Source organism: Salvelinus namaycush, chromosome 10, assembly GCF_016432855.1.
Source record: "Salvelinus namaycush isolate Seneca chromosome 10, SaNama_1.0, whole genome shotgun sequence".
Taxonomy (NCBI): domain Eukaryota; kingdom Metazoa; phylum Chordata; class Actinopteri; order Salmoniformes; family Salmonidae; genus Salvelinus; species Salvelinus namaycush.
In genome coordinates, this window is record NC_052316.1 from 11826948 (window position 1) to 11844621 (window position 17674).

Below are 17674 nucleotides of genomic sequence, written 5' to 3' on the forward strand. Positions count from 1 at the left end.
AACTGTTGATTAGATGAATGAGGTGTGTTAGTGCTGGACTAGAACAAAGCCAAAGGCCTGTATACCTTGTGATTCAGGACTAGAATTGAACAACACTACTGGTCATCTCTATGACTGATTAAGTGACACTCCATGTGTCCTTCATAAAAAAAATCGTGCATTCATCCCATGTGTAACAGTTAGGCCCATCTTCTATCCGTATCTAGCTAACGACAGAAAACACGTTTCACAATGAATAACCTTAGCCACCTTGCTAAACTAGCTAACCGGACAGACATACGATCAAACAAGCTAGCCACATGTAACGTTAGCTAACTATGTCCAAAGACCTTTCAGTGCATTATCTCCAGATAGCTATAAACAGCGCTCGCGCCCCTAGCAAGCTAGCCAACGTTACCTAGCTACCTTTCTCTGGATTTCCCACACGTTGATGAAGTTTTTCCCGAGTTGGGCTCCGAGGATGTACTCTCCATTCAAAACTGTGAGTGACCTCGAAGAAGTATTGCCACCTCGATAGGCCAAGAGATTTGTACCCGAATGGAGTTCCAAAACGGCACAGTTCCATAGCTGTCCAGCCGAATCGGCACTCAAAACTATTTCCATAGGCGCGGACATCTTGGTACAGCACGCGTGTTGTTTTGGAAGTAAAGGAACTCAACGCATGCGCATACACGTCATTTCCTGATTGAAGGTATGGATTCTGGGTTATGTAGGTTTATTACGTTTACCTTTATTTAACTATGCATGTCAGTTAAGGACAAATTGTTATTTACAATGACGGCCTACACCGGCCAAACCCTAACTCGCACCAATTGTGCGCGGCTATATGGGACTCCCAATCACGGTCGTCTTGGCAACAGAGAATATATGCAGCAAACACACTTGTGTAAAAACAACGTAATTTTATTGCTTTCATCCCGATATCCGTTTTGTGCTTTGGCGATACAAACATACCTCACACAGAATAATAGCAACAAGTTCAAGAAAATAATTGCAAAGGAAAATACATTGAAGAAACAAACCACCACCGTTATATCTATTTCAATTTGTACATATATCTCTACCCATCACACAAGATGATCAATCATGCCAAATAACTAGACCGCGTGACAAATTACCTGATTTCACTTTCATTTATTGGAATTTTTCTTTTTCAAGAGCTCTACTTTTGCATCTATCACCAATTATGGCAGGAAGTTGAGTAACATACTGAGTATGCAATTGTGGATTCCATTCACTGTAGCTCCAGAAAATAATTGTAGGGGGGGGGGGGGGGGGGAGCCATGGAAAATAAACAAACCACCACCGTTATAGCTACACCAATGTACACTGCACAAACATATAAATGCAACATGTAAAGTCTTGGTCCCATGTTTCATGAGCTGAAATAAGAGAATTTAATGTTAATTTCTCTGCCTCACAACCGCAGAACACGTGTATGGCGTCATGTAGGTGAGCGGTTTGCTGATGCCAACGTTGTGAATAGAGTGTTCCATGGTAGTGGTGGGATTATGGTATGGGCAGGCATAAGCTATGGACAACGAACACAATTGCATTTCATCAATGGCAATTTGAATGCACAGACACACTGTGACAAGATCCTGAGGCCCATTGTCATGCCGTTCATCTGCCGCCATCACCTCATGTTTCAGCATAATAATGCACAGGCCTCATGTCGCAAGGATCTGTACACAATTCCTGGAAAATGTCCCAGTTCTTCCATGGCCTGCATACTCACCAGAAATTGAGTATGTTTGGGGCGCGCTGGATCGTGTAAGCGTGTTCCAGTTTCCGCCAATATCCAGCAACTTCACACAGCCATTGAAAAGGAGTTCCACAGACCACAATCAACAGCCTAATCAACTTTGTGAAGATGTGTCGCGCAGCTTGAGGCAAATGGTGGTCACACTAGATACTGATCCACGCCCCTACCATTTTTATAAACGGTATCTGTGGCCAACAGATACATATCTGTATTCCCAGTCATGTGAAATCCATAGATTAGGGCCTAATTTATTTATTTCAATTGACTGATTTGCTTATAGGAACTGTAACTCAGTAAAATCTTTGAAATTGTTGCATATTGCGTTTATATTTTTGTTCAGTATACAAATGATTGTATTGAAAAATAAAAAGAGTATGTAACCTATAAACACATAACCTATGAACAATATAAACACTAGTGGCATTAACCAATGCAAACCCGAAACAGAACACACAACCCTTCTTATTCTTTATCTTTTCTGCAGTGCCTTTTCTTCATCTGCTGCACAATCATAAGGTCAAACTCCTCTCGCTCTCTGAAATGATTAAAGGGAAATACTATCAGCAAAATAAAAACAAGCTACAGTCCATGAAATCACAAAAAATAACAGACAAATACAGAGTCAACCTCTCACCTATTACTGATGCCAGGCCCTTGTGAGTATTTCTCTTCGGCCTTAACCAGGGATATGTTTTCGACCTCCGAGATTCCATGAATGACAGCCTGAAAATATCAAACTTGTGAGATGGAATAAAAGAAAGGACAGTTGGAGAGCATAGGATACAAAAACACATTTGACTTACATATAGTTCTGTATTTGCATACTACTGCAAGAACACTAGCCTGGTCGCATTTGAATGCGCTTCACTGTAATAGCTAACTCTCACAATTGTTGTCATGCCATTTGTGCATGTACAAATCTAGGACCAATCTGCAACAACACTCAAGACATTGAGTCACCTCTGGTAAGAGCACTTCGAGGATGAAGCGGATCTGATCCAACTCTGGCAGACTTGGCAAGGTGTCCTCCATGATGCTCCTGAGGTAAGTGAAAACCTGCTCCACCTGCTGGTCCGTCTCAAAGTAGGGGTCCACTGCTTGACCACTGGCCTTGCGGAAGGCCTTCAGCCACTTGGACACCACCTGACCGCTGATAATAGCCTATGATATGGAGAAAAGAGAAGAAAAGGTGCCTAACTATTGCCCAGGGATAAGCTATGTTTTACTCTCTTCTTCCCTCAGCTTACTAACTCTCTGACCTGCAAGTGCCTTTCCACGCCTCTTTTATCGACGATGAACTGCAGTAGTTTGTCGTTGGCCCGGTCCCGTGCAGCCTTGGCACGGTCAGGTAGCAGTCTCTTGGAGACCTGTGGCTCCTGGTCACTGCCCTCGGTGGTCGCATGGTCTTCCGGAGTCCCCTGGTAACTTCTCTGGTCCTCCATGTCTTGACTTGGCGAGGCCAGGTAACTGTCAGACGGGCCGAGAAGGTACAGCTTTCTCATAGGGATGCCTGGAGGGCAGGAGCACAAAAAGGAGTAATACATTGGAATTGGCAATAATTATTATACAGTGAAAATCTGACAATGTTAAACAAAAGTGTTAAACTTTCACAATGGTTCATAGAGAAGAATGCCCAATTGTTATCAACCAGAGTAGGCAGGTTCCTGTCAAGAAACGTTTCTCCATATCCTCATTCTACTATCACCTCCTTGGCACATGGTTTGTTTTGATAGTTGTTCCTGCCAGTCTGTGGAAGCACCGGACTTGCTTGCACCTAGGAATTTGCATTAAATAGCAATGAAATAGGTACAAAAAATGACTTTGAACACAGGCCATTTCAAAACTTACTGATGTCATCAGCAACATACTCAACGAGGGAACCGGAAAATGAACCACAACCTGGGGGAACAAATGCATAAACATTTGATTCACTGGTCATTCAATTATATGCAGGCTTAGAACTTAAATTGATTGAAACACTAGCTACAAAACATTGTGTACTGCATATCCAACTGAAGACATTGGACAAAGAGTCAAATCCTAACCTCCTATGTTTGAAGGTTCTCTTACCAAGGCGAATTCTATAGTCCCCAATAAGCTTCAGGCAATAGTGGATGGCAGTACCATATTTCTCCTTGGCTTTGTCCTGTGAGAGATACCCACATTTCACCTCACATTCTCCATACATACATCAACTGAAGTAACATATAGACAGTAAGTAAATAAGTAATAAGTAAAAATAGTAATTTCAATAGCTAGGTTTCCATCCAATTGGTGACTAATTTTCATGTGAATAATCTAAAAACTGTAGAAAAACAATATGGGCATTTTCCCACGAGAGATGCGTTTCCATCAAATTGACTTGTTGCGGATAAAAGGCAGTGCGTGATGACGTAGTGCACATAAACATAACTGGGTTTCCATCACATTTTCAACTCTACTGATGGTTTTGTCACAAAAAATGTTGCGTTATATAGCGAATGTACCCACTCTGGTCTTGGCACATGCGCCCTAGCCAACAGCTCGCAGATACAGTGCGGGTATAGCCTACATCACGGGATTATTTTGGACAATAGAGCGATATTATTTGTATTTGTCAAACGGCAGACAAGCATCGATTATCATGTCATCAGAATAAGATCCTCAACATTTATTGGAAAGGAGCATCAAGCTCATCAAGGTGCACTGTCACCACCCTGTGACTTATTTTGTCTGTAGCCTAATAAACTGCATGCTTTCCCGAGTCATAGTGGAAGGACAACCCGTCATCGCATGACTCCACGTTTACTTCGATATGATGGTTATCATCTCAATATTTCTCGCATAATACAATTTACAGACATGAAAATATCACCTTGTCTAGCATGTTTGATTTTGTCGACATTTGGAACGTTTGATGCTTCTATCAGATCTGTCGTGGCATTTTTACCTAACATGTACTTCACTTGCATAAAAAGGTTGAATAGAAAACTGGATCTACATGTCAATATTTGGAAGTCAACCATGGCACATTAATGACATAATATTTATCATATACTTTAAGTGCAAGTAAAGCAAAATCTCACCACCAACTCATTTGACTCCTCACAGTCAAAGGGCTTGATATTCTTTAAGGAGACCTTGACACTAAAGAAGGGTAAAATAAAATGTTTATTCATCCTTCAAAGTCGTGTCACTAAATAAATATGTGACTTACCTTGGAGCCACAGTAGGGCAGAACTATGCGAATGATTCATGTTTCCTTCCTGCATTCTTTCGTAAAGACCAAATTCCTTCAGGTTACAGCCATAAACATACATATTTGTCTTGTTTACATAGAGATCATTGGTTACAGCTAATAACAGCAAATGAAAACAGCTTCCCAGCATAAATGATGTCTAAAAACATCTACACTTTCATATCTACAATCATTATTAGTATTACTGAAGATGCTCACCCCTTCCTCTTCTGTGTGAAAAGAAATGTGTTGATGAACACGACGCTGGCTTTCTTCTCTTTGCGGGAAACATACATGACCTGACGATGAAATGAGAAGCAAACATGTCATACATGCAAGTGTAAGTCCAGTCCCATTCCAAATCACTAATGAAAATTACCATAGCAGGCCAGAAGGGGCAACGTCGATATTTACACCAGACACAAGCTCCCTTTGTGATGGATAGGGTTTCTGGGGGGGGGGGCACAAAAAGAAAAGCATCCAATCTTTCATAACACAGTAAACCAATGAAACAATATCATATAAACTTCATGTGAGACATGCAGTTTAGAGAGCAGTGTAAAACTTGCTTACTCGTCGGTGAAGTGAAACTGGGTAGGTCATCATCCTCCTCGTCCTCCAGACTACTGTCCTTCTGTTCGTCGAAGGACACTTGGAACGGTTGCAGTGGGGATGAAGAAGGTGGAGTAAGGCTAAAATCACTTGACACATCGGCCACACCTATGCAGTGACACAAATTTCACACGTACCAACTTTTTACAATCTACAATCTTCAAATGGAATATTCAAGTGTTCCTGCTTACATTGAATGGCATACAGTACATTCGGAAATTATTCAGACCCCTCGACTTTTCCCACATTTTGTTACATTAACAGGCTTATTCTAAAATGGATCAAATACATTTTTTCCCTCATTCATTTACACACAATACCCCATAATGACAAAGTGAAAACAGGTTTTTAGAAATTGTAGCAAATGTATAAAAAAATGTTTTTAAACTTATTTACATAAGTATTCAGAACCTTTGCTATGACTCGAAATTGAGCTCAGGTGCATCCTGTTTCCATTGATCCTCCTTGAGATGTTTCTACAATGTGATTGGAGTCCCCCTGTGGTAAATGTAATTGATTGAACAGGATTTGGCACACACCTGTCTATATATAAGGTCCCACAGTTGACAGTGCATGTCAGAGCAAAAACCAAGCCATGATGTCGAAGGAATTGTCCGTAGAGCTCTGAGACAGGATTATCGAGGCACAGATCTGGGAAAGGGTACCAAAAAATAATTGCAGCATTGAAGGTCCCCAAGAACACATTTTAGAATAAGGCTGTAACGTAACAAAATGTGTAACAAATTTTATTTGTCCCATGCGCCTACACCTGTTGTATTCGGCGCATGGGACAAATAAAATTTGTTACACATTTTGTTACGTTACAGCCTTATTCTAAAATGTATTAAATAGTGTTTTCCCCTCATCAATCTACACACAACACCCCATAATGCCAAAGCAAAAACAGGTTTTGACATTTTTACAAATTAAACAAATATAAAAAACAGATCACATTTACATAATTATTCAGACCCTTTACCCAGTACTTTGTATGACTCCAGAAGCTTGGCACGCCTGTATTTGGGGACTTTCTTTCATTCTTCGCTGCAGATCCTCTCAAGCTCTGTCGGGTTGGATGGGGAGCGTCGGTTTGAGGCTATTTTAAGGTCTCTCCAGAGATGTTTGATCAGGTTCAAGTCTGGGCTCTGGCTGGGCCACTCACATTGAGACTTGTCCCGAAGCCACTCCTGCATTGTCTTGGCTGTGTGCTTAGGGTCGTTGTCTTGTTGGAAGGTGACCCTTCGTCCCAGTCTGAAGTCCTGAGCGCTCTGGAGCAGGTTTTCATCAAGGATCTCGGTACTTTGCTCCATCCATCTTTCCTTTGAGCCTGACTAGTCTCCCAGTCACTGCCACTGAAAATACATCCCCACAGCATGATGCTTCCACCACCATTCTTCACCGTAGGGATGGTGCCAGTTTTCCTCCAGACGTGATGCTTGGCATTCAGGCCAAAGAGTTCAATCTTGGTTTCATCAAACCAGAGAATCTTCTTTCTCATAGTCTGAGAGTAGACCTTAACGTGAAATGCTTACTTACAAGCCCTTAAACAACAATGCACTTCAAGAAATAGAGTTAAGAAAATATTTACTAAATTAACAATAAAATAACTAACGAGGCTATATACAGGGGGTACCGTTACCGAGTAAGAGACGGTAGCACCAACATTATGAACAAAATAAGTTACAAACAATGCAAAAAAAACAAAATACCACAGGTGGTTAGGAGCCCGTAAAACGGCAGCTATCCCCTCCGGCGCCAAAAGTCAAGGGGTCTGAATACTTTCCGAATGCTCTGTATGCACTTAGAATCTATTTGGCTTACTGTGAACAGTGACATTCTCTTGAGCTGCACCCGGACTTGTTTTCTGAGAGGCACAATCGTTGTTTTCCTCAGACTGAGGCTCCTGTGGAGACATAAACAACAGCATGACATGGTTGTTATGATGGCATTATAAACTCAACTGGCATCAAAAGTAGTGGAGAGCAATGTTAAAGCATTAAATCAGTTGCAGTGGTGACTGACTAGTTCTCATGAATTAAAATTGTCTGTGTGACATTTGTGTCTAGTGTCAAGTTTGCAGCGCAGAAGTACCTGTGTCTCAGCGTGCCTATACATAAGTCTGAACTTGGCTGCCCTTTGCTTAGGTGTCTCACAGCCATAGGCATCCCATAACTTGGGACTGGAATGGCCTGATGTGTTCTCTGGTGATGTATTGAGAGTTGGACTCTGTCTGGCCTGCTTTGGTGGACTGGTATCCTCATTCTCACTCAAATTCCTAGAATTCCACAAGCTGGACCACTGGGCTTGCTGGGTCCGCCGTCTCTGACTATTGCAAAACTTCCTTCTAATCTTACGGCCTTGTGAGGACCTCGTTTGAGCGCACTTCAGTATCTACTACTGTCTCTAAGTTTTGTGCTTTCCTGGTCTGCTTCTGTATCACTTGGCCTCACATTTGCTCGGATGACGCGTCTTGCTCTCGTTTCTTGCTCTTCAGGCGCCGATGGCAACTGTTGGTCTCTTCCCTTTTCGGATGTTCTGGGGTCTCCTAACACCAGAGTGCTGCTCGTCTCTCCTGAGGGGAACATATCCAATGCCAAGCGCAGTGCTCTCCGGTATTTCAATTCTCTTATTGGGTCCCTCCTTTTGTAAGCATGATCACCTGCGCGAGGATGAAAGATACTATTGTTGTTCAGTCTTCACGAGTTTGGGATAAGAGTGATGTGGGAGATCTAAGTGACATTGTATGCAAGCACACATGATCATATTGTAACCAACGATCACATAATAGCAAACAAGGCATTGTAGTAGACATGTATAATCTCATTTGAACATGTAGGTCTACTGTCTATGTTAGCATCTTTACTCTTATCTGATCCCATGATGTCCAAAATATCTGCCCTTTACACTAGATTATCAATCATGCCAAATAACTAGGCTGCGTGACAAATTAAATAATTTCACTATAACTGGTCAGGTCTTTATTGTTTTGCAAAATCAAGAAATCTGCTTTTGCATCAGTATCACCAAATATGGCAGTTGAGTAACATATCGAGTATGCAAATGTGGATTCCACTCAACTGTACAACACTTTGTTCAACAAGTACTCACTAACTCAAGGGCCTACTTATGGGAAGTCACTCCCTAATCTGAAATGGTATCGGAATTAAATTATGTAAATGTTTTGACAACTGCTGAAAGTGAGCCAGGTTTATAATGACAAAATGTTTATCATCTCAACGGGACAAATTGAAGTGGAACCGAATGTTGACTAGAGAAACACCAACACACAAAGGCCTAGGCAGCTACAAGGAAAGACTCCCTGCTTCAGATGGCTTGTAGGTGATATGGGAGATGAAGTTGGACAGTATAAAGGTGTCAAACTCTGCATATCTGAAAAGGAAATGAGGCTCATTGTACACGAACAGAGCCACTTCCTATGCCTCTAGTCATGTGACATAAGATAACTTGTGGTTAGGAGGAAAAATTGACTGGCACTGGTTAATAAATGAAGGTACTGTATGTTGACAGAGAAGTGTTGTGGGACTTACTCAGATGTCCAGAGATGCTCTCGATGCATTCTTGGGTCAGGGCTTGCGTTTCCTTCTGCTGCACCCACACTCTGCAAAACAAAATACACACTCCTCTAATGGTTATTGATGAATGTATCCATGTCAGAGCGAGAGAAGAGTGCTGAGTTTGTCAATAACAAGAGGGGCCTACCTGTGACCTTCTCCCAACATTTCCACTTCCATATCCTTCTTCCTCTTGGAATTGCACACCCTTCTCAAAACCTTGTACAAGTGAAACAATAGCTGCATGTGAAACGGATGCCAAATACTGCACCCCTTCCCTCCAAAATACTGTACTAGAGAGAGCTTTTGAGAACATGTGTACAGATTCCACGTGTTTACAATTCCATCTGATACTGACAGGGATATGTGGTCCTTTGTGTATGTGCACGTATCCAAAGGATGTTAGCCTAGTAATGTATTTGTCTTACCTTAGCTGGCCAGTGGTGGCCTTTCCACTTGCATAGGAGATATTCAGATGCTTCCATGTAACTAGCTAGCTAGCCAGAATCTGCAGGGCGACAATCTCAATGTGGTGAGCATAGAATTAAGAATGAATATTATCATTCTTATTACTATGGCTGTGAGGCTATCGTCTAGCTATAACGTTTCAAAAAGATTACTGGCAGGCATGGCTGATATTTGATAGCTCAAACAAAAAAAACAAAGTCCTGTTACTATTTCCTAAATGTTCCTTAAGTAACTGTAGTTGATGGGTTTACTGTTCCTTCGTATCAAAACAAATCCTAACCACTTTCGCATTTGCAGTGGGCCAGCCAACTACTGTAGTCGTCATTATGAGCAACAAAAAACAATGAATATCCCCTGACATACCACGCAAATAGATTTTGCAGTATATGTTACTCACTCAGTTGATTGAGGTGTGACAAGAATTAGTTTATTCAGTCACCACACCAGCTAGGCTACAATTTGGTAGAAATTAGAAGAGTACTGTAGCTAGTTGCTACAGCAGTAACGTTAGCTAGCTACTATCAGTGATAGCTCCGAATGAAACTTTACCACATGCATAACATAAAGTCCCCCCATATTCAACTCTCGTCTCGTGGCCAGCCGCGTCATACGCAAGCACGCAAGCAGATTTGAATTGGGGAAGGGGCAGGCTACGCGTAGGTACAGTGTGTTAATCAAAATGTTATACGATAACAATTACATGGCGTATACAGAATTTACTTTTCGTAGCAGGTTCGGACAATTTACACGTTTACATTTTAGCAGACATTCTTATCCAGAGTGATTTACTGGAGCAATTAGGGCTAAGTGCCTTGCTCATGGGAACATTTTTCACCCTAGTCCATTCAGGCGACCTTTCAGTTACTGGCCCAACGCTCTAAACCGCTAGGCTTCGTGCCACCCTACACAGCAGGTTAGCATAAATGGCACAGCAGGTTAGGACAATTAGGTCACGGTTAGGAAAAGGGTTAGGGTTAGGGTTAGTTAAAATGCAAAAAATCACTCAGAAACAACTAAACATTTTAAATTTCGGCTATTTATGCATCACTTCCGTCCGTAGCTGTAGCCAATCTAGTCACAACCTAGTTTAACTATTGCCACCACAATCACAGACTGTGAGGCTAATATAATATTTCCAGGCTGCATGTTTAGCGAGAGAGGTGTTATTTCAACAAAGTGTGCGCTGTAAGGCAAGCCTGCATTAGCATACACTTGTCGATGCATCTGTCCAGTAAGCCTCCGGCTGCTACCAGACGCCCTTGTGTGAGGGCCTGTAGGGGGCACTCCTTGCTCTGATACAGGACATTCCAAAGCCCTAGACCAGTAATTTATATGGTCGCACGCCAGGGCAGTGATGATAGGGACAGTGTCCTGCAAAGGGTGCCGTCACCCTTTGGTTGGGGGGCCCCCGTGATAGCATATGAACACGTCATAAGCAATGGCAAAATGTGGAGAATTGCAGGAAATTTGCTTTAAAACAGCAAATATTTCTCTCAGCCTCATGGCAAAATGTGTGTTTAGCTAATTCATAACAATAGTCAATCGAAGGTGTAAATTAATTCGCCTAACTACTCAAACTGAATTCTTCCGCTGCTCTATGTTCGCTACATACTTCAGTCTGAGACTGCCATCTTTGAAGTTGTTTGTGGTGAAGTCAAAATGAGGGATGTTGTACAAAACAAAGTCAACAGCGATTGGATCATCTCTAACCAATCAGAGAATCAAAGCCAATGACAAATGTTCTACACGTCGCTTTGCCCACATGTTTTCTGGCTCTGGCCCAACCCAAAATGTGTAGAATTACAGGACATTTGCTTTAAAACGTCAAAATTTGCTCTCAGCCTCATGACAAAATGTGTAGAATAGCATTATAAAACTGCATTTTTTCCTGACAATTTTGTTGTTGTTTTTGGGGGGGTTGGTGGTCCCTTGGAGGGAGGTGGCCCAAATGCATTATTCTGGCCATGGTGAACAGTCATCGCAGATCATCTCTAGTACATGTAGCCAGTGAAGGTTCATTCCGGTGTCATGGCCAAATTCCCAACCTAGGCTTGGCTCCTCACATTATCATTCCCAGCTCACTGTGAACCCCTCTCCTTTCCACTACATTCAACAGGTCGTTGTTGTATTATGAATGTTCTTCTCAACAACAACTCTCAACCTGTTCTTATTTTTCCCATTTAAAATATTGGTAGAAGAGAATAGAAATTAAACTGACAAATGAATGGCCAGCTCCAAAATAATTGGACACACTTTATTTTATGAATTCCCCCTCCAGGACAATTTTTGTTTGTAATTTAAAACATGGTGCAAATTAATCATATATGAAATATATAAAAACCAGTACACCAGGCACAAAATATTATCTATCTAGTGTCTTCTTTATACCCACTCCCGTCGCGCAACTCCTCCACCTCTTAACCCTCCCCATCCCACCATCCCATGTACATAAAACTGTTTATTATAGGGAAGAAGGTAAACTACAACCAAAAAGTAGGAAAGAACTAGTAGGGTAAGAATAAAAAAATTGAGGGGGGGGGGGGGGGGGGAGAAGTCAAAACAGGACAAAACAAGAGACGACCAGACAGTACTTATAAAGTACATTCAAACATTTACACACAAATAAATACAGAGACCTTTAACCTAAACGAAAGTGTGCCTTCTTGAAATATCCCAAAACATGGGCAACAACCCTAAGTATTCAATTCAATTATAGCCTAGGTAAGGGTACGGTTCAACAATAAAATAAGCCAACATATATAAATGTGAGAGTGGTAAATGCAGCTGAAAACCATACAAAAGCAACAAATAAGTATAACCCTTTTGTCCATGACTAAGTTTTACCATTTTTGTTTAACAATTCTTAAAATATAATTGAAAAATAAACAAAAAACTATGATCATTGACCGTTTCCCCAATTAGTTTCCTAACAGTAAAAGATGTACAGCAGTGATATCCATATAATATCAAGTCCAGGTCCCTCCTATTGTCCTGGAGAACAGTGTTCCCCTTGAATCGTCTTCGCTGACCCCACTGGCTATGCATTATGTTCCTGGAAACCATGTGTAATTCAAATATTTTATCACATTGAGATATGGATTATAGACAGTTGCAGACAGTGTCTATGAATATCGACTCAAACAAACTACGATTTATTATATGCTTGTTATGATCTTTGATTTATTTTCCACACTGCTAACATAGCCACTGCTTATAAGCCTCCATGGCATTGAATAATGATGCTTAGTTAGCACCCTGTGCTATTACACTCACATGTTATCAATTGCAGACTGACGCAGAGGACCACGGCCAAGGCAAGAATGCTAGTCTGGGGTGCGGCAACTCCGTCATCCAAAAGCTCGGAGGCATGGCCGCTGTCCCTTTTGCACTTCTGCCTGTAAATATAACCATGGTTCAAGAAACAATATCAACACTCATAAAAGGTAAACCAGCCAGGCTTATTTAGCTGATTCATAACAGTAGTCAATCTGAAGGTGTAAATTCATACCAGCTCAGTGTAAATCTATACCAGCTCAGTGTCACTGGATTGATACTTACAGCTGCTTCTGTAAATACAGCTTGCTGGACTCGCAGGCCTTGGTCTGGCTCTCGGCTGCTATCCGCTGGCTCTCAGCAGCTGAATGCAAAGCCACACAGGACGCCCACTTGTGAGAGGCCTGTGTCAAGTTCTCCTGAAGTAATTCGATGTGCTCTGAAATCATAATAAGGCCTAAATCAGAACATTGAGTGACAGAAATAAAACATGTAATCTGTGTTTACAACAATAAGTTTTGAAGTTCAATGACAGTGACATTTAATACTAAGGCATACTTTGTGTAGTTAAGGCAGTTTTCGATTTCTTTTTTGATAGACAAAAATAGGACATCCCTAGTTCACATAATGCCTTATTAACTTATAAGGTCATGTCTGGCCCTAGGATTGCTTATCAGTATGAGTGGTGTACTGTACATGACTCCATGACGTCTCTTAACTATTTTGGGAATTGTCTGGCAGCAAAGGGGTTTCACTCACATTAGCTATGTTTTTCAAATTTTCCAATGTAGGCAAGAATGCAGCAATAGATGCTAGCTATGCTGTTTGACAGGGCTCTCCTAGGCAGCTAAAATGTTGTAAACGTATTTCTCATTAATACCCTGTTGAAGGCGGGGTGCCAGATATTTATCAGAACAGGCATCTCCCCTTTCACACAATGTGTCATTTTCATATCGCCTTTACTCAGGAACTTAGAATTTCCTTCTGTTGTTCAAAGTCAGGAAATCTACTGTGAAAAAAAAAAGTCACAGCTACGGTATTTATTTACTAGCCCCTTGGTTACAGCTTACTTAGCTCTGGAATACACTTCTTATCCGTAGGGTTTTCAGCATTTAGCGGTTAGCTCACACCCCTTGAGTTTTGTTGTGTTACAGCCTGAATTTAAAATGGATTCAATTGAGATGTTTTTGTCACTGCCCTACACGCATTACCCTATAATGTCAAAGTGGAATTATGTTTTCTGAAATTTTTACTAATTAAAAATTCAAAGCTGAAATGTCTTGAGTCAATAATTATTCAACCCCTTTGTTATGGCAAGCCTAAATACGTTCAGGAGTAAAAATGTGCTTAACAAGTCACATCACTCTGTGTGCAATAATAGTGTTTGACATGATTTATAAATGACTACCTTGTCTCTGTACCCCACACATACAATTATTTGTCATGTCCCTCAGTCGAGCAGTGCATTTCAAACACATATTCAACCACAAAGACTAGGGAGGTTTTCCAACGCCTCGTAAAGAAAGGAACCTATTGGTAGATGAGTTTAAAAAATTAAAAAGCAGACATTGAATATCCCTTTGAGCACGGTGAAGTTATTAATTACACTTTGGATGGTGTATCAATACACCCAGTCACTACAAAGATACAGGCGTCCTTCCTAACTCAGTTGCTGGAGAGGAAGGAACAGGGATTTCACCATGAGGGCAAGGGGGACTGTGAAACAGTTACAGAGTTGAATGGCTGTGATACAAGAAACTGAGGATGGATCAACAGCATTGTAATTACTCCACAATACTTACCTAGTTGACAGAGTGAGAAGAAGGAAGCCTGTACAGGAAAAAAAAAATCCAAAACATGCATCCTGTTTGCAACAAGGCACTAAAGTAATACTGCAAAACATGTGGCAAAGTAATTAACTTTTTGTCCTGCTAAAAAGTGCTATGTTTGTGGCAAATCCAATACAACACATTACTGAGTACCACTCTCTGTATTTTCAAGCATAGTGGTGGCTGCATCCTGTTATGGGTATGCTTGTCATCGGCTGTTGTTCCTGAGTGGCCTAGTTACAGTTATGACTTAAATCGGCTTGAAAATCTATGGCAAGACTTGAAAATGGCTGTCTAGCAATAATCAACAACCAACTTGACAGAGCTTGAAGAATTAAAAAAATAATAATGTGCAAATATTGTACAATCCAGGTGTGCAAAGCTCTTAGAGACTTACTCAGAAAGACTCACAAATGTGATTCTAACATGTACTGACTCAGGGATGTGAATACTTATTATGTAAGTGAGATATTTCTGTATTTCATTTTTAATACATTTGCAGACATTTCTAAAATCATGTTTTCACTTTGTCATTATGGGGTATTGTGTGTAGATGGGGGGGAGAGATAATCTATGTAATCAATTTTAAATTCAGGCTGTAACACAACAAAATGTGGAATAAGTCAAGGAGTATGAATACTTTTTAATGGCACTGTAGAAGTAGCCTGTGTGACAGCTTTTAAAGAACGGTTAACAGATGGGATGGCTACTGAAGACATTCACTCTGCTAGAACTTGCACTTAAATCCTAATTTGTTATCCGTTTCGAACGTTTGTAATCACAGCCTCAGATGATGTAAACTCATTTTTGAAGGAGCAATATCCAACCAATCATGTGTATTTATTTACCGTAGCTAGGGTGGTTTCTATGGTTACAGGGGAAAATGCTGCTAAGAATAACGTGGCTGAGAAAGTGCTCCTTTCATGGTAGCCAATACCAGAGGCAAGAATCCCATACCCTCCCACCGTGACATCAATTTTCCTACCTTGGTTTAGCATGATTTCTGAAGTGAGGTTTGCCTCGATTTCTTTATGCATCTCGATTTCTTTTTCCAGGACTGTAATGTTTCCACCCAAAATAACCTGCAAAAAAGACAGTGGTGGGCATTGAGTAACTCCTCAGGAATTTCCAGAACTAGTTAATACAACTTCTGTGAACATTGGCACAGTCATCCCAAGGAGTCTCTCCTATCACATATTTGAAATGTTGAGTGAAAGCAGGCTTGTGACAGAACCAGATTTGGCTATGAGAACAGCCTCTGAAAACATTCCTTTCATCCAGCGTTTTTATATGAAACAACACCAATGAACACATGTACTCTAATACAGTATCTACGAAGAAAAGAGGTGGAAATAATGATCTCATGAAAGACAACGGTGAAAGATTATGACCTTTGTGCTTAAAGAACATGGACTGCTGCCGAAATGGCAGCATTTTCCCTACACACTTCTTGTCAAAAGTAGAGCACTATATAGGGAATAGGGTGCCATTTCAGACACAGACATGGTGTGCCCTATTTCTGCTTTCCCTCTTCTTCCAGGAAGGGTTGATCTTGACCTCCCACCCACTCCCTGGGAAGGACTAGCTGCTTTTAATATTTTGATTGCTGCATTTGCAGAGTATTTGCATAACTGTCCACATTAAATGGATACTGTCTGTCCATTGTGCCTCTGGTTGTTATGTAAAGGCCTAATGTGGATTTTCGGTCTGCCATTTATTTTCACAAGTAATCATTTGGCATGATACATTAACGTGTTTTCACTAAAACTGTTATAAACAGTCAAATGGAAATGGTATAAAAAAAAAAAACATGAAATCATAGCCATGCCCGTTTAGATTAGGTTTGGATGTCCGATCAATTTAAAAATCAAATCAATCTAAAATGACACAATGTATAAGGGCATCAGGTACAACGGAGAGGGTAGAAGGAGAGAGGCAGATGATAACTGTTGCAGCTTGAGGGATTGAGCAAGTCAGTTGTAACCTCAGGCCTGCGGGAACCAGAGAGGAGAGTGGGAGAGGAGGGGAGGGAAAGCAAAGCGAGGCAATGCAAACACTCACGTTTTCCTGCCGACAGTCATCCAGGGACATGTTGGTCTGGCCCAGGCGCTCCAGGAGCCTCTCTGTCTCCCTGAGCTGCCGGGTCTGGTTGGCGTGGCCCTCCTCCACCATCTCCTCCAGGGCTGCCTTGTTCTTGGCGTACACCACCCTGGCCCCCTCGTGCTTCTCCGTCAGGGTCTGTAGTTCAGCTCGGCACTGGCTGGCACTCTTCATGTCCGGAGAGGTGGCCCACACCACAATGATAATGAGGGAGATTACCGACCACAGGGCCAGGCAGGCGATCACAATGTTGCGGGTGGTCTGGGATGACTTGGAGCTGGCCATGGTGGACAAGAAGGCTGTGGTGGTGGTGCTGATGATGATGATTGGAAAAAGTTGATCCGGAGTGTTACCTCCCGCAGGACAGGAGTCTTAGTAAAGAGGCAGGAGGTTCCTCTCAGAGTGAGTAACTGACTGAGTCTGTCTAAAGGATGGACTTCCCCTAAAACTCTGCCTCTGCTGGACAGGAAAGGGGTGTGGCCCTGGCTCTCCCCCCACTGTCACCCTCCCTTTCCTCCCACTCTGTTCCCTTCGTGCCCTGTTAGGGGGGGGGGGGGCAGTAATTAAAAAGGAAATCACAGCATTAGACACGAGAGACTGAGACAGGAGATATGAGCTGTTCTCACACACACTGCGTCGGCTGCAAGGAACACTATGAGGGGAAAATGAAAGCAAAAACTCTAAAGTGCCTGGTGAAAAGCTGTGTTTTTCCCTGAAAGGGTGTGTGTGTGTTTCTGTTTCCATTTCTCAGTCGCAGAGAGAAACCTGGCAGGACTCCCAACTCCACATAGAGCTGGCCTTGAACGCAGCTTCGCGTGGAGAGTTCAGTCACACAGCC

General features: G+C 41.7%; 3 protein-coding genes across 5 annotated transcripts in view; all 3 read right to left on the bottom strand.

Moving 5' to 3' along the window:
• Positions 1-630, bottom strand: part of wdr18 (WD repeat domain 18) — a 97666-nt gene extending 97036 nt beyond the window's left edge. The window contains exon 1 of the mRNA XM_039002205.1: positions 406-630. Within this exon, the coding sequence (XP_038858133.1) occupies positions 406-615 (210 nt within the window). The 5' untranslated portion in view covers positions 616-630. The remainder of the gene's footprint in view (positions 1-405) is intronic.
• A 1021-nt stretch (positions 631-1651) lies between these two features.
• Positions 1652-10948, bottom strand: LOC120054676 (PWWP domain-containing DNA repair factor 3B-like). 3 transcript variants are annotated; one of them, XM_039002206.1, is made up of 16 exons: positions 10032-10947; positions 9595-9674; positions 9315-9385; positions 9143-9213; positions 8045-8253; positions 7416-7497; positions 5556-5702; positions 5362-5432; positions 5202-5281; positions 4831-4891; positions 3836-3911; positions 3614-3664; positions 3025-3275; positions 2726-2926; positions 2400-2488; positions 1652-2300 (listed from the first exon to the last, which is right to left on the bottom strand). In XM_039002206.1, the coding sequence occupies exons 2-16, from the start codon at positions 9649-9651 to the stop codon at positions 2228-2230; spliced, it is 1590 nt and encodes a 529-aa protein (XP_038858134.1). In that variant the 5' UTR covers positions 9652-9674; positions 10032-10947; the 3' UTR covers positions 1652-2227. The 3 variants fall into 3 exon arrangements, with proteins under 3 accessions (XP_038858134.1, XP_038858135.1, XP_038858136.1); XM_039002207.1 differs by having other exon boundaries at positions 5556-5633; positions 9595-10948; XM_039002208.1 differs by lacking the exons at positions 4831-4891; positions 5362-5432 and having other exon boundaries at positions 9595-10946.
• Positions 10949-11859: 911 nt separating this feature from the next.
• On the bottom strand, positions 11860-17278 carry LOC120054677. The gene is made up of 5 exons (XM_039002209.1): positions 16798-17278; positions 15722-15818; positions 13193-13346; positions 12908-13029; positions 11860-12686 (listed from the first exon to the last, which is right to left on the bottom strand). Coding segments are annotated over exons 1-5 (699 nt in total). The 5' UTR covers positions 17122-17278; the 3' UTR covers positions 11860-12684.
• Positions 17279-17674: the final 396 nt, after the last annotated feature.

Excerpts from the sequence above, each read along its gene's own strand:
- LOC120054677 (XM_039002209.1), bottom strand. The coding sequence starts at position 17,121 with ATGGCCAGCTCCAAGTCATCCCAGACCACCCGCAACATTGTGATCGCC. Across the intron at positions 13,347-15,721 it reads AGAAATCATGCTAAACCAAG|AGCACATCGAATTACTTCAG; the intron begins GTAGGAAAATTG and ends TTATGATTTCAG. Across the intron at positions 13,030-13,192 it reads CTGTATTTACAGAAGCAGCT|GCAGAAGTGCAAAAGGGACA; the intron begins GTAAGTATCAAT and ends TTATATTTACAG.
- LOC120054676 (XM_039002206.1), bottom strand. The coding sequence starts at position 9,651 with ATGGAAGCATCTGAATATCTCCTATGCAAGTGGAAAGGCCACCACTGG. Across the intron at positions 5,703-7,415 it reads AGAGAATGTCACTGTTCACA|GTGTGGCCGATGTGTCAAGT; the intron begins GTAAGCCAAATA and ends GTCACTGCATAG. Across the intron at positions 5,433-5,555 it reads CAGTTTCACTTCACCGACGA|AAACCCTATCCATCACAAAG; the intron begins GTAAGCAAGTTT and ends CCCCCCCCCCAG.